At 46.7% G+C, this 16,200-nt stretch overlaps 1 protein-coding gene across 1 annotated transcript; it reads left to right on the top strand.

The window, feature by feature from the left end:
- Nucleotides 1-7,037: 7,037 nt before the first annotated feature.
- Nucleotides 7,038-15,967, top strand: LOC127318735 (origin of replication complex subunit 3). Its single transcript, XM_071823124.1, has 17 exons — nucleotides 7,038-7,439; nucleotides 7,516-7,743; nucleotides 7,849-8,023; nucleotides 8,118-8,291; nucleotides 8,390-8,516; nucleotides 8,950-9,223; nucleotides 9,314-9,388; nucleotides 9,538-9,614; nucleotides 9,676-9,766; nucleotides 10,061-10,254; nucleotides 10,534-10,603; nucleotides 11,106-11,185; nucleotides 11,535-11,609; nucleotides 12,027-12,102; nucleotides 12,195-12,322; nucleotides 15,183-15,350; nucleotides 15,464-15,967. The coding sequence occupies exons 1-17, from the start codon at nucleotides 7,389-7,391 to the stop codon at nucleotides 15,567-15,569; spliced, it is 2,169 nt and encodes a 722-aa protein (XP_071679225.1). The 5' UTR covers nucleotides 7,038-7,388; the 3' UTR covers nucleotides 15,570-15,967.
- The last annotated feature ends 233 nt before the right edge of the window (nucleotides 15,968-16,200 follow it).

Genomic DNA, 16,200 nt, shown 5'->3' with positions numbered 1-16,200 from the left:
CTGAGGGGAAGGAGGCCCCATTCCCAAGTAAAAGGCATAGCAGTTTGACAAATCTGCTTAGCCTTGCGAACAACATCTTTCTTGCTGAGAGCACGGCCTGTGATCTTGGTAGGATCGCCTGGGCCATACATCTCGCTCATCCTATGTGCGCGGCGCTTAAGAGGAAGCACCCGGCGCGATATGAAAGTCCGGATGACATCGTCAGAACAGATGTTGGTCTCCTTCTTCAAAGAGGCCAAGAAGCGCACTACCCGGTTGGTTTCGGCATGTTCTGTCTTCGGGTTGTAGCTCCAGTTGGCTCTGCTGGGGGGCCCCTCTTGATATGGAGGAAGATTGATGCGATCGGCGCGGCCGGTGTTCTTCACGTAGAAGAAAGTTCCTTGCCAGGTGCGGCAAGACTCGAGGCCGGAAAACTTAAGAAAAGTGCTCCCTTGGCGGGAGCCGACGATGCAGGAGCCGCACTGAACGGGCGGCTTGGGCTTAGGAATTTCCTTGCCCTGGACGGAGTTGATCCGCAAGTTAAAGAAACGGGCAAACGTCTCACGAGTGGGACGAATGCCGATGTAAGCCTCCATGAAGGTGGCATAACAAGAGAGATAGAAAATGGCGTTGCCAGGAAGGTGGTGAGGTTGGAGTTCGTAGAAATCTAGGAACTCCCGGAAAAAAGTAGAGGCAGGGAGGCCGAAGCCACGCTCAAAGTGAGCAAGAAAAACAACAAACTCGTCGTCTTCCGGATCCGGTTCGATCTCATCATCCGGAATCCGGCAGGCAACTCCTTCCGGAATCCTCCGAGACCGGTACAACCAATCGATCTCAAACTGAGTAACGTTGGAGCCCATCCAGGCTCCGCGAGTAGGTGGGGAAGGCTCCTCGCCGGAAGATTGGCTGGAGCTGCTAGAGGCTTGGCCAGAGCTACTGGCCTCTTGGCTACCGGAAGCTTGGCTAAAGCTACCGGATTCTAGGTTGCCGCCGGACTCTTGGGAGTTACCGGATTCCTGCTGGTTGCCGGAATCGGTTTCCATTGGATCTGAGGCCGTAGATTCACCGGGAGAAGGTCTACGGCGCTTAAGAGAAAGGGAAGAAGAAGATGCGGAGGAGGATTCCTCGTCGGACATCGCGAGGGTAGGTGGAGAAACAGAAATCCCAGACTCGAACCCCGCGTGAAGATCTACGAGTAAGAGAAAAACCAAAGAAAAAGGAGCAAATAAGAACACCAAAGGCTCAAGATCTGGAAAGCAAGCGAACGGCGAGCAAAGTGAAATTAGTACCAACCTTGAGCGGCGCGGTCGCTGAGGGAACCGTTTGCTGGCGGAGGAGCGGCTCTGTGGTCGCCGGTGAGCACCACCGACGGCGAGGCGGAGAAGCTCGCGAGGAAGAGCGAATGCGGCGGGCGCGACGGAGTTGCTGCCGAAGATCTCCGCACAGCGAAGTCCGGCGGAGGCGCGGCGTGCGTTCGCCGGGCGCCGGAGCTTGAACGGGCGACGGCGGATGGAGAGCGGCGGAGGCGCAGAGGCGTGGAGCTCTGTGCGCGAAGGAGGAGAATGCGAAGAAGACGAAGAGGAACGGGCAGTTGTGCTTATAAAGAAGAGAGAGAGTGGGCGTGGAACCGCTGGGCCGCGGCGGTTCGCCTCGCGGCCCGCGACGGTTCGCGCCTTGGGCCGCCACGTGGCGGAGGGATACACGCGCGAGAACGGAGGCCACACGGAGGCGCACGCGGGATCCCGAAGAGGTAGTGGGATCCGCTGCGATGCATTAAATGAGCGCGCGGGAGTCGAAACGATATGACAACTGCCACTGGCCCGTCAGTCACAGTGCGCATGTCTGTCAGGCGCGGGGCCCGAGAAATTCTCCACTTCGCCGAGGAAGGAGTAAAGACACGTGGTGCCGGAAAAAGAGATGCCGGAACAAGCCTTGCAAGGAGAAGAAAAGGAACAAGGGTAAAGGTGCCGGAACTAAGCTCAAGACGTGAGTGATTAAACCGGTATCTTGTAAAGATGAAAACCTGGCATGGTCTGTAGGATAGAATCCTCCAGGCTATACCAGCTTCGGGGACTAATGTTGGGGGGATAACCCCCGGTATGCCAAAGGCATGCCAAACCGGATGGTTTGAGCCATCAAGATACCGGTTTAATGCTCTTACCGGAAGCCTAGCAGGAATCCGGGAGAGCAAGGCTAAGCCGGTATCCCCAAAGGGGTATGCCGGAACCCGGTATAGAAGATACCGGAACGGAGAGCCTGTCGGCAGGACTGGTCAAAGATTCTCTCCAGAGCAAGAAGACAAGGATGAGCTAAGCAAAGTGACTTTATTCAGAGCCCTGGCGCCAAAGAGAGAGGTGACGTCCAAAGAAGCCGGAGGACATCAAGCTACTTCGATTAAAGAAGACCGGTGTCTTCTATGATTAAAGTAGCTTTGTAAAGTAGCTTTGTACAAGAACTCAGAAAGTAGTTTGTCCACCAAAGATGCCATTAGGGTTTCTTGCACTATAAGCCACCCTCTCCCCTATATAAGGAGAGGGGGCAGCCCTCCTTACGGGCACGAACAAGAACGAGGTGTGTATGTACGCGTGTGTAGGAAGGCAGAACCTGTAACCTGTGTGAATCTATGAACATGGTGATCTAGAGGGAGTTCTTCCTTGTGTCTTTCTTCTTCAACCTCTGGCCTTGGCCAAGTTCTTGAGGAAACCATCCGGAATCTCTTCCCACCTGATCGCAAACCCTCCCCCGAATCCTCTTGCGTCCATTCGGCCCCAATCTAAGCCATCCTATGGCATCTGCTCGTTCACCACGACGACAGGACCCTATAGGTATGATTGGTAACCGGACCCTGAGGAGAAGAAAACACCTTGATTAGATGCTTGGGCTCCTTTCCTGCTGTAGCCCGCATGTACACTAAGAGAAACTGAAATAGTATAGCCGGTTGTTGGTTATAAGGAAGATGCTATGTCATCTACAGCCAGCATGTAGTCAACAAGTACAATAGTTGGCAATAAGAATGTACTACTTTCTCAATTGATGGTCCACCTTTCATTCACACAACCTGCCTAGGAGCACGCGCTAGAGCTAGCTCTTGCATAGTGGGGAGTAAGAGCAAGTACAATAAGTCCTAGTCAGCTGGCTATAAGGATTAAAATAATATATTGTTGCCTAGTTGGAGGAGAGAGAGGAGGAGAGAGAAGAGGAGTGGGCTCTTATGCAAGAGCCAGCTCTAGCACGTGCTCCTAGGCACTATGTGAGAGTGAATGATGGGCCATACACTAATAAACTAGTACAATTTTATAGCTCACTATTGTACATGTTGGCTCTAAGATGACTATAGATGACATGGCACTTGGCTTATAGCCATCAGTTGGCTCTACTATTAAACTTGCTCTAACATAGAGTAGTAACATGCACATGTTACTACTCTATGTTACTACCTTCATAGTGGAGAGTAACATTTGTGTGGTGTCATGCAAACTAATATTTATTATGTTTTAGACTCATGTTGTCTTGGAAAGTGTGATGTTATGGTAACATAGCTAGTTACCACCTCACTCTTTTTCATCATTTATTATCATGCCATGTCACCAAAATGTCTTGAGATGTGTGATGTTACTACCTATGTTACTCCCACTATGAGTAGTCTAAGAGCCCACTTACATTCTCTCTCCTCTTCTCTCTCCTCCAACTAGACACAAGTATATTATTTTAATCCTTGTAGCCAACTGACTAGGACTTATTGTACTTGCTCTAAAGCACCTCCGTGCCACCTCCGGGAATATTTAAATTGACCGTTTCCAGAAAGACGCACATCAAGGTACACGAGGGTTTGCTTCCATTCATTTTTCCTATACTCCTTTTTTACCCCTTTTATTTAACACAACTGCGTTTCGACAAAATTTTGGAAATAAGCTCTACATGAAAAAGATGAAGCGTTGACGATATGATTATTCCATTCCGACAATCAAGTCTGAGTTTCATTACCTACATGTTCTTAATTTCCAGTTCATGTTCCGACATTTTTAAGCGATTTTTTTTTCAAATTGAACACACATGGTTTATAGTTTGAAATTTCCTTTGAGAGGTAGGTTCGTCTTGCCGTTTCGCAAAAAAAAAAGAGAGGTAGGTTCGTCTTGCCGTTTCGCACTACTCTCGTGTTGTGAGTATTTTTTTTTTGTTTTGGTGATTGTAGACGGTTATTTTTGTATCTCTTAGTACAGTGTAAGGTGTCTATCTTTGCATGTTCATGGATTTAGTGTAAGTGTAGTTCAACCTCTCTCCTGATCATCTAGTTTATTGGTCTACGGTTTCATCACATCACGGGCTCTACATGAAAAAGGTATTGATCGATGATGTTATTTCATTCCGGCAAATCGATTTGGAGTTTCGTTATCTCGGATTTCTCAATTTTGTGTCTATTAAGTTTGGACTTGTTTTAGATGAATTTCGTCAAATTGATAGACCACCGACCCTTTGAATGGCCTGCCCCTAGATCAAGAAAAATGGCCCAGCTAAATATTATCCGGAGGGTAATCTGCTGAAGGCAAAACTTAAACCCGACAGCTCTTTCACTTGGCAAAGTGTTATGGCGGGTCTGGAAAATTTTAAGAGAGGTTGCATTTGGCGTGTTGGTGATGGCACCCAAGTTAATATATGTGAGGATTGTTGGATCCCTTCTAATCCGACACGTATGATGACTACACCACGAGGAAATCTGGTGGTTAGTAAGGTCACTGAACTTATTAATCCAGTCACAGGGATTTGGGATGAGGAGTTGATCCGAAACCTTTTTTTGGTCCATTGATGCCAATCGGATTTTGGAAATCCCTATAGCACCGACGGGAATGGATGATTTCATTGCTTGGCATTATACAAATAATGGAATATTTAGTGTTCTGTCAGCTTATCATGCTGAGTGGGACTATGAATTTGGTAGAAGGGAAAGAAGAGCTCTCGGTGTTGGCAGATCTCAAATTAGTCCAGTATGGAAGAAGTTATGGAAGTTTAATATTCCAGCAAAAATTAAAATATTTGCTTGGAGAGCGTTACATGGTCTTATACCGTGTTTGGGAGTACTGGCTAATAGACATATTACAACAACAAGCGGTTGCCCAGTTTGCTTAGTTGGATGTGAAGATATTATGCACTTTCTATTCACATGTCTAAGAGGTAAGCAAGTCTGAGAGAAGCTAGGTGTTCAGTTGGTAATACACGAAGCTACAAATGTGGATAGAGCTGGTGCCGTTGCTCTAGAACACATCATCATTAAAGGAGGATCTTGGGGCCCCTTAAATGGTGTCGGCATACCAGAAATTATTTTGACGGGTGCTTGGTATATATGGTGGGAACGTAGACAGTACACACATGGAGAGAGCATCCAAGTTCCTCACCGAACGGCCATGGCTATCGGAGCTCTAGCAACAAATTATTGGAGATCGAAGAAGAAGCCTACATGTCGTGACAAGGAAGCATGGAAGTGCCCGCCGGAGGGTTTCTTGAAAATTAACGTTGATGCTGCATATAGCGAAGAGGAAGGCAGAGGAAGTGCAGGTGTTGTCATAAGAGATTATAGAGGAAAATTTATTGCAGCTCAAAGCAAAAGTCTGCCTTTTGTTCCAGATTCCATGATGGCAGAAGCATATGCGCTAAGAGAAGGACTCTGTTTGGCACAACATATTGGTTGCAGTAGATTTATCATCCAATCAGATAATATTCAAGTGGTGGAAGCAATGCTGGATGGTGGTTTCTCGGCTACAGCTGCAGCTGCTCCTACCAGGAGAGTTTTCGTTCCCCTTCTCTGTTTCTCCGGAAGAGCGAAGAGGGAGGCGACAGGTTTTCCGCCATCGACGGCCGGCGAGCCAGGGGGCTCTCCTCTCCTCCGTCCGCCGCTCCGGCGACGGGAGGACGGGGGAGCCCCTCGGCTTCGCTTGAGGCCTGTAGATAGGAGTAGGAGTAGTCTTCCCAGGGGCGCCGTCGTGGTGGTGGAGGCGGTGTCGAGGGGAAATAAGATGGCTGCAGCTCGCTCCCCACCTCGGCGGTGCTCTTTAGGGCGGCGCCGGAGAGCTTGTAGCCTAGTAGATCTCGCTGGTCTAGTGGCCTGGCGAGGTAGGGTTTCCTGGGTCTGGTCGGCGAGGCGGCTGCGGCGACCAGGCCGGAGGATTTTGTCCTCAGGACTCGTCTCCGTCACGGCGGCGCGTGCTCCTGCGTTTGCCGGGAGTTCTGGAGGTCTGTACAGGAGTCTGCCGTCCGGGGTCGTCTTCTTTGAGGGCGGCGACGGCGGCCTTGGCAGATGGATGGATGGTCTAGAGCTGGGTTCAGAGGATGGAGGCAGGTGGCTCTTCTGCGCTTCCTCGACAGCGTCGACGGAAGGCACTGGAGACGGGCTCCGTGAAGCTCGGGGGCGTCCCCCGGCCGATATGCCCCAACGGCAAGGTCCCGCCGCCGGCGGGCCACTTTTGAGGCTCTTAAAGCAGAGGTGCTGCGATGGGGCTTCCCGGAGCTGGGCGGTTGGAAGCCGCCGTGTTTCCCCTCTCTGGCGGCGCTTCGGCGACGGCGGTGGTCGGGATCGGCGGTCGACGGTGGTGTGCGCAGGGCCCCGAAAGGGTTTCTTTGTATTTTTTCTCTTTCCAGGGTGCTTTGTGCATTTTCTCCGGGACACCTGTCCATCTGGATCTTTCCAGGTAGTGTCCGCGTGTGTGTGCTGTACTGCTGTTTGTGTGCTCGAATGAATGAACACGTGGTCTTCTCAAAAAAAAAAAACTTTTAGCTTCAGGTTTCAGCAAAGTGTCGTATGAATTTTGTCCAAGAGAACCAAATTCGGTGGCTCATGAGTTAGCTAGAAACTGTTTTCAGACTTTCAATTCTTGTATTTGGAACGATGATCCTCCTAGTTTTTATTCTCACCTCTTTGATAAACGATGTAAGCTTGTTTGGTATGGAATAAAGCTAGCCGAATGGCATTCCCTCAAAAAAAAAAAGAAGAAAATGGCCCAGCTAACCAATCACGCCCTATGTTGGGCCGCGACGGAGAGAGCGCCCCATTTTCCAGGCCACATATCCAGCCGCGCGCCGCGCGCCGCCGCCTCGCCCGCTCCCGCTCACCAGCACGGCCGCGCCGCCTCCCACTCCTCTATCGGCGGCCCCAACGCCGTGAGGAGGCGAGCAGCCGAATCGCCACATCGACCGACGGCGGCGCCTCCTCGGCACGGTCGGTGCTCCCGCCGTCCTCCGCCTCTCCCCAGCCCTCTCCCGTGCCCAGCCCCCCTCCGGCTCTCTCCCCTGCATCAGTACCCTACAGGCCACCGGCGAGGAGCAGCGCCGCGCGCCTACTCCGATTTCCGGCCGGCGCAAGGTGGATTTGGACCGCCGCCTCGCGTGGGTGAGCAACTGCCGCCCCGACTGCAGGAGCCATGGCTGCACCATCCCAGGAAGCTCCGCTCACAGCGGCCAACAATATCGAGGCATGTTTCTGCTCAGATGTCGCTGCCTGCGTACAATCTGCATCTCTCTCCCTCTCTCAGTCCCGTCTTCTTGCAGCCGTTCTTCGTTCTCCACAAGGCGGCCGCTGGTGCCTCGCTGACAACTCCCCGGGCTCGGCGGCGGGTCGACGAAATTTCCCAGCCGTCATCTCCCAATCCCAAATCTGCAAAGAGGCCGCGGGACGAGGACGAGGACGAGGACGATGAGGGCGACTTGGAACTGTACGAGCGGCTCCGCCTGGAGGCCTTCCACCGCACTTGGTCCAAGATCCAATCCACCATCAATGTCTGCCTCTCTTCACCCGGTCACTAGACCAAGTCTCATTCCTCGTCATGCTAATGCTTTCATGATGTCTGCTATATCTCACCTTGGCATTGCTTCCACCTCCAGGAGGTCCTCAGAGGCATCAACCTCAAGCTGTTCGACCAGGTGCTCCGGTGGGTCCAGGAATCCTTCTCCACCGTCCGCTCTGTCATCAGACCTTGCCCTGCTGAAATCCAGCAGCCCTACCCTCTCCTAACTGATGTCATCTGCAGAAAGATACCGACGGCGTTCGTTCTCACTAGTGAGCACAGCACTTCCATCAAGTGTTCAACTGATTCCTTTCTACCGGTGTTGAATTGGCTGATTTGATTGGGTTGGACTTCCCACTTTTGCAGAGAATGCAGAATTCGTCGACGATGTCACGACGTTTCGGGATCTATCGAATCATCTGGAGTCCAATGGATGTCACCTGGCCAAGCTGTCGTCAACTGAGTTGTCTGCAAAGCACGGAGTTGCTGGCTGCTTAAAGAGCTTGTTGAGGCAGCTGCTTTCAGATGTTCCAGATGTAGGTGATATGACCACAGTAACATAAACCTGCAGTGTTGATTCAGACAGGAGTGTAAAGGCTCTCTGACTTCATGTGTTGCTGCTTTTCAACAACAGGTAGCGGATGTATCTGCACTTGCATCTTGGTACTGTGGAGCCAAGAATTATGATCAACCCATCATTATCGTAATTGATGATTTAGAGCAATGTTCTGGTGATGTTCTGGGGGAGCTTGTGATGACGCTGAGGTAAGCTTTATGTTTCGTCGCATCACGCACTTCCCTCTTATCTTGTGGGCACTTCAAACCAAGCCTGGTGAAAATAAGTGAGCCTGGCCTGGTAAAACTAAATGCAAATCTTTCAATGGACACTGATTTGGGTACCAACTACATAAGCTAAACTCAACTATTAAGTCGCTCATTTCATCCAGATTACTTAACACAAATTAATTTCTATATCAATCATGCAACGAAGCATATTGTTTTATTTGTTCAGTAACTTCCGCTCCTTGTAGTTTTCATGCTCCACGCTCTTGTTTAGCTCCTGTTAAGAAGTTCTTACCAATTATTAAATGTAACTTGTACTTTTTTTTCTTTGATTAATTTCTTAAGAAGCTTCATTCGTGTGCTTGGTTTTACAGAGAATTTTGGAATGCCTAATACTATAGTCTCTCTGTTGCAGCGAGTGGGTAATTAAGATTCCAATCTTCTTTGTAATGGGCATAGCAACTACCCTTGATGCACCAAGGAAACTGCTCTCATCAGAAGCTCTTCAACAATTAGATCCCTGTCAGCTCACCATGGGGTCTCCCTCTGATAGAATGAATGCACTTGTTGAGGCCATCCTTGTTAAACCATGCGCCGGTTTCTGCATAAGTCACGAAGTTGCAGTCTTCCTCAAAAATTACTTTTTCAGACATGATGGGACGATAACATCTTTTATTAGTGCTCTAAAGGTTAGTGTTTCACGTAAGCTCTATTCATGTTGGAAATATATTTAATATGTTTTCTCCATTTTCGTGGAAAGCTAATCAAATTTTACATAGCTTGCATGCAGTAAGCACTTCTCTGTCGAACCTTTGAGCTTCTTGTGCATGGGAACGCTTGAAGAGGATTGTGAGGTTGCTGCTATTTCCTATTTCCAACATAGTACCGTCTTTGCTAATTCTATGTTACTACTACTACCAGCTATAATCTACGCTTTAGTTTCCCTTCAATTTTAATTTAATAATATCTCTGTCTGAGTTGCTTCTGATTTGCTACCCTACAGAACTTTTGGCATGATAAATTTGGTGCACTGCCTCAAGCAATACAGAAACAAGCTTTTGGTTTACCCTCATGCACAAGGTATACGACTTGGCTATAATGGTTTTCACCCATAACATAGTTTTAAAGCTTTATTTGGCAGGGAAAATAACTCAATCAAGCCTGGCAATAATTTGGTAGAAGGGTTGTCTGCGCTGATGAAGTTGCAAAGGGATTGGAGTTCTGTTCTCTCGGTAGGCTTGTGGTGCTATCCAAAATTGGCTGTTTTTTAGACAACGACAGTTTTGCATCCTTATTCAAAAATGAAATTTGTGCTAGACGCTTCGGATATTATATGTTCACATGTCTAACTTCATGTGAAGGATGCTTAACAGCTAATGCAAATCCTAAATTTCTTCGTAATTTTTTATGATACAAAAACATCTGTCCAGTTTTGAAATTACAAAAGCACATTTAGTTTCTTAGTTAGAAATTTGCTAGGCCCATAATACTGAATATGTATCTTCTATGGCAATATGATTATCCAGTGCTTGTATGAAGCTGGAAGACATGGCAAAGTGCAACTTTTAGATATTTTCTGTGAGGCAATCAACCCAGATCTGCGTACTCAGAAGGATTCTAATATTGAACTGCTTATGTCTAAAGTGACAAGTGGGAACGTACCAAGTGGTAACTCAGGTGCTGGTAGAAGATTTCTAGCGCAGGCATTGGATACAGTAAGGTAGGCTGTTATTAGTTGCTTTCAGAATTTTGGATGGACAGAGTCTCTATTTTTGTAAAATTTATGAGTGCTCCAGATTACCAAATGGAATTACTAGGTCATGGTTATTGTATTGTGAAGTAATGCTGACAATGTTTTTGTGGCAGTTAATATACTAGTACATGCTGTTTTTTCATTGCAATGCTCTTTTCTTTAGCGTTTTATTACCTAAAGAAATTATGTCTTCACATTCTGACAAATATGCATATCAAATTTGTGAACTCTAATCTATTTGATCAGATACATGCCGATGGAAACATTAGTTCGTGTTCTTAAAGTTTGGAGCATCCATTCAGAAGGAATGAATGAGGTATATTGTCACTGCTGATTTTGTAATGACAAACAGTTTGGTGAAGTTTATTCACTTTCTAAATATTGTCACTGCCGATGGAAACATTATTTCGTGTTCTTAAAGTTTGGAGCATCCATTCAGAAGGAATGAATGAGCATAAGTCGCAACGAGAAATTATATTATGTCTCATCAAGTCATTTTGGTGAAGTTTATTCACTTTCTAAATATTGGATTCCAGTTTCTAATCACCAGTTTTCATTTACTTGATTGTTTGTATGAAATCTGGATAAATAATCTGAAAATGGGACGTGTTATTTGGTTCAAGAATCAATATTTTCGGGGTTAAATTAGCTTCAGAATCCTTGCCATGGCTGATTTGTTTTGACAAAATAAAATAGAAATTCTTCAGATTTACATCCTAAGTATGGGCTTGTAGAAGACAATCAAAAACAATAATGATAATGTTTGTATTGACTGCACTGAAGTGCTAGTTATGATTTTTTGGCTCATTCTTTTATAGATTAATGACAAGGTGAAAGAGCTTCAGTCAACTACAACCAGTGCGGATTGCATGAGGATAACAAAGGATAAGTGGACTAGGTTCGATCCTGCTTTATTTCATCTCTCATGTGAAATTTTATTGATTAACAAATATTCAGAATGCGGAAATAACGATGCAGTTACTGTTGTTTATAAATTATAAGTAATAGTTATGCAAGACTTGTGATGCCAAATCATGATCATGATGTTAATACTGAATCTTCATTAGCAGGGATGTTTCATTTGACACACGCCACACACTTCCTCCATAGTAATTTTATTTCAACGCTGTGGTGGCAACTGGCAAGATAGGACTGAGTTTCTTATGGTTGAAACTTTAATACAATATTATCAGTTTATACTAGCTGAAAGTCTGAAACTGGCTGACCATCACTTCATGATGTATCAGATCAACAAATAGTACCACAAATGGAGCAGTACCATTAAATGAGAAAGCTACCATGCTATTGGATGATATTACAAGGTAAATGTTAAAGTGGGATATACTGACTCCATTTTTTTGACCTTACATTTTGGTGTTTGGCAAATCAGATTAATGTCAGATAAATTTTGTTATCCAGTGTTTGTTCCCTCATATTTCATCTCAGTTTCACACATTGTAATATAGCTATCGGACCAAATACCCCAATGTTATTCATAAGTGGTTGGACCAAATGAGATTTATCAATTAATGATAATCCACCGCAGTACCAGATGAGCCTAGACTTGTCCGTAAGACTTTTTAAATATGTGTGATACACAATGAGAAGATTTAGTAATTTCCTGATTTGACAGATTGTTAAGTAAATGCTGTGAACTGAAAAATCATCTATTTTCTCTATCTATTGTATATTTTTAAGTCACTTTAAGTTTCATTATCTAATGTCTAGATATTCAACAGGAAATTTTTGGTGCCTGTTGAGTGTTTACCTTTTCATGAAATCATTTGCTTCAAGAATGTTGGCGTTCTTCAATCTGTAAGTTTCTCTTCTCACATAGAGAGAACTGTTATTGTTGATCTAATACATATACTAATAACGATTCCGATTTCTCTTGCATTTCAATCTAGGCACTAATTGGAAACCCAAGAAGAATGGTTCAGCTTGATCTGCTCAAGTCACAGAGCCGTCTTAAATGCTCTTGCTGCAGTAGAAATGGAATCGCTGTGTCAGCATCCTTGCATGACACATCCATTATGTAAGTCGATGCATTAACATATGAATATTTTTACTCATATCTAAGTACATGTTATGCTTGGAATCTGAATGCCAGTACCATAATATGGGAGTAAATTTATCAATGGTTGGTAGGCTAGGCTTTAGGCTCAAACATTTGCCAAATGGTGGGCAAACAAAGCCTTGGCCAGCCTTTTGACTAGCCTAGGTTGTAGGGTAGGCTCTGGTTCAAACAAAAAACACCCGTAGGTCTTTAAGATACTGATTTAGCTTTAATTTGAGTCCCTCCTGCTAAACCCTGTATTTGATTTGATGACCTTTTATGTGACGCTGGATCATAGTGTAACTTATATTGTTGACATGGCATGTGATGTTAACCATCTTTTGCTTGACAAGAGTCCCGCCACTGACTCCATTTTAGTATGATTTAGTAGGGGGCTCAATGAAATGTCAAGATGAAAGCCTAGGGATCCCCACACCTGCTGGGCTACCGTCAATCACGACATTGCCGCCATCTTCCAGCAGCTCTATGAGCTGCGTGGCTGTGGCTTTCTGCCGTATTAACCAGGCATTGCTCACCATCCTCCCTAAGCGCGCCGACGCATCCTGCCTACCTTCGCCAAGACGCCCACCCCTAAGCTGGACAAGCTTGGTCAGGCAATCTGCCTGTTGCTACACCAGCTCAAGGCACCGCGAACCCTCCTGAAGCTCGATCTTGCCCGGGCCTTCTACTCCCTGTCTTGGCCATTCCTCTTTGAGGTTTTGCGGCAGTACGGCTTCGGCTATCGGTTCCTGGATTGGCTTGCAACCCTGCTGGCCAGCACATGCGTTCTGATCAATGGAGAACCCGGGCCACCAATTTGACACAGACGAGGACTCAGGCAGGGCGACCTGCTCTCACCTCAGCTCTTCGTCTTCCGTTGATTGCCTTGGCCGCCTAGTCAGATGTGCCGTTGAGCTGGGCATACTGCAGCATCTGCAGCCCCGATGCACTGTACCACCTGTCTCGCTTTATGCCGACGATGTGGTGCTGTTCTGCACCCCCCCCCGACGGCTGGCATCATGGCGGTGCAGAAGATCCTGCATTTGGGTCGGCCACGCATCAGGACTGCATGTCAATTTCACGAAAGCTCGGCCACACTCATGAACTGCAGCGATGAGACTGCCACGACGGTCTCTGTGAACCTCAGCTGCCCAATCGTGGAGTTCCCCATCATCTATCTGGGTATCCCCCTCTCACTTAGGAAGATGGCCATTGCCCAACTACAGCCACTGGTGAGAAGATCAGATGGAAGTTACCAACCTGGAAGGCTTGATTGATGAACAAGCCTGGCCGCCTCGCACTCGTTATGTCTGTCCTAAATGCCATCCTAGTGCACCAGCTGCTGGTCCTCGCACCGCTGAAGAAGACCAGCAAACAGCTCGAGAAGATTGGACGAGGTTTCTTATGGGAAGGCCGGGCAGAAGCGAAGGGAGGAAACTGTCATGTCAATTGGAAGCACGTCTGCAGGCCAATTGCCATGGGCGGCCTTGGCGTGCATGACCTGGACCGTGCTGGACTGGCATTGTGCCTGCGCGTGCTATGGTTCAGCCACACCGACAGGGCCGCGCCTGGAGCAACCTTGAGCTTCAATTTTCCACAGGCAATCTTCTTCGCTTCTACCATGATGACCATTGGCAATGGGCTGATGGCAATCTACAGGATTGGCGGCCGTTCCATCAGTGAAATTGCGCCTAAGCTTATGGCTGCATACCTAAACGACGTCGCAAGGTCAGATCAGTTGCCCAAAGGATTGCATGAGAACAGTTGGGTGCGAGACATACATGGGGTGATGGGCATACAAGAAATTGTGCAGTACCTCATTCTCTGGCAAGCCATTCAGAACACGGCCCTCACCAATGAGCCATACCACATGTCCTTCTAGGCAGCGGCGAAGCCAGGACGTTAACCCTGTGGGGTCAGGGCCAAAATTATCACAAATTTTATCTAGTTTTTAGATTTTTAGCATAAAAACTAACAGGAATATGAAGTATTAGCCAAAAAGCTGTGTGGTCGGCCGACCCCACAGCTTCAACGTGGATCCGCCACTGTTTCGAGGGATCCACCTCGCACCATGCCTGGAAATTTATATAGAGGAACTGGGCCCTGCCACATGTGGAAATTTTCCACTGGTTGGCCAGTCAAGACCGCTGCTGGTTGCTGGACCGCAGACCGCCTGGCCCGTCGAGGATTGCAACACCACTATGCTTGCCTCCTCTGTGAACAGGCATCCGAGATGATGCAGCACCTGATCCTTGCATGCCCCTTCTTCAGACAAGTGTGGCAAGAGGTACTGTCCTGGCTCAGGTTCACCTGTGCACCCCCCAGATCAGGAAGGATCGCTCATCGAATGGTGGAGCAAGGCCAAGCAGGCCAGTGTGTCTTCGAAGGTGCCCGGCTGTCAATCGATGCTCTGGTCTCCTGGATTAAAGACGAAGCGAAGCTTTGGGCCAGTGCTAGTTCCACAGGCCTTAGGGTAGAGTCTTGCCGACCTGGGACGTGCACTAAGCAAAATCTGTTGCAAGTTTGCAACACCCGCTTCTTAGGAAGTTTGTTACGAACTCTCTTTTCAATGAAAAGAAGCGCAAAGAAAAAGAAAAAAGCCTAGGGATCCTATTGACAAAAATATGAGAATACTAGCGGATGTTTTGAGTAATAAAGAGAAAATATAAACTACTACTACCTCAGGACTGATTTAATCGACGCACTCTCAGCCTAGCTCCCGCGTCGTATGTACTACATCTGGCGTCAATTAAATCCGTCTGGAGGGAGTATTTCTGAAGCTTACTCGAATGAGATAAAATCAGATTTTAAGCTGATGTGAAACTCTTTTACTTTGCAGGTGCAACCTAGCCCAAGAATATGGTGACGTAATTAACCTCCATGACTGGTACCTGTCTTTTGATGGAATTATCAACAACACAAATTCAAAAGGGAAAAGAAAACTGATTGGTTCTCCGTCGAAAAAGAAATCAAAAGCTGCACCTCAAGAGAGTGAAGCTATGATCCAGTATCCTTGACCATAGATTTAACAAAATGAGCTCATGTTTTTCATTTATCAAATACTACATAATTTTGTGCTCGCATTTCAGTCGAGGTAATCCTTGACTAGTATTTTTCCAGAGCTAGGTTCTGCAGAGCTGTCACTGAGCTCCAAATTACGGGGCTTCTTCGGATGCCAAGCAAGAGAAGGCCAGATCTGGTGCAGAGAGTTGCGTTCGGTCCTTGAGATCTTTCGGCGCTGAATTCACGCTAAGGTTCAGATTGGATTGATGGAAGCTCAGCAACAGTCCGTAAGACCTTCATGTTGGTGATTTGTCTCCTATGATCAGTATTTGCAGACTTGCAGCTTTCTGCTGTTGATGGCACACGAGTTTGACACATTTATCCAGTAACTCCATGCGAAGCTGTGCAGCGTTCAGCAATGCAATCAGCCAGTGAAATGAAAGCTAGCGACAAACTGGCTAAGGAAATATTTCTGCTGTAGTAGTAGTATAGTATGTAGCATGTATGCTTTAGTTCTATGATTTGTTGTATGTAGAGCTTCCTTGACTCGACGGAACCTTCAGATGCTTCTCTTGTGGTATGAGTTCATTTGACCATTTGCATTATTTAATTATGAACAAACTGGAGGTGCAACCACAAAACATTGAATTTTCTGCAATTATTTTGCTTTAATAATGTTGGCAATCGAAGTAGAGTTCATAAAAAGTTTGCACAAAATGCTAGCTTCAATAATCAATAAAGATCAAAACCTTGTATGAGTTAAACTTTCTAACCATGTAAGAAAGTAATACGCATCATGATTTTTCCATAGAAAGATGCAGCTTAGGGTCAATAGAACACGACCCCGGCCAGCT

Source organism: Lolium perenne, chromosome 7 (genome assembly GCF_019359855.2).
Source record: "Lolium perenne isolate Kyuss_39 chromosome 7, Kyuss_2.0, whole genome shotgun sequence".
In the NCBI taxonomy this organism is placed as follows: Eukaryota; Viridiplantae; Streptophyta; class Magnoliopsida; order Poales; family Poaceae; genus Lolium; species Lolium perenne.
This window is presented reverse-complemented; position numbering and strand designations above follow the sequence as displayed.

Coding starts and splice junctions, on each gene's coding strand:
- LOC127318735 (XM_071823124.1), top strand. CDS start 7,389: ATGGCTGCACCATCCCAGGAAGCTCCGCTCACAGCGGCCAACAATATC. Junction 10,255..10,533: donor CAGGCATTGGATACAGTAAG/GTAGGCTGTTAT, acceptor CTATTTGATCAG/ATACATGCCGATGGAAACAT. Junction 12,103..12,194: donor ATGTTGGCGTTCTTCAATCT/GTAAGTTTCTCT, acceptor ATTTCAATCTAG/GCACTAATTGGAAACCCAAG.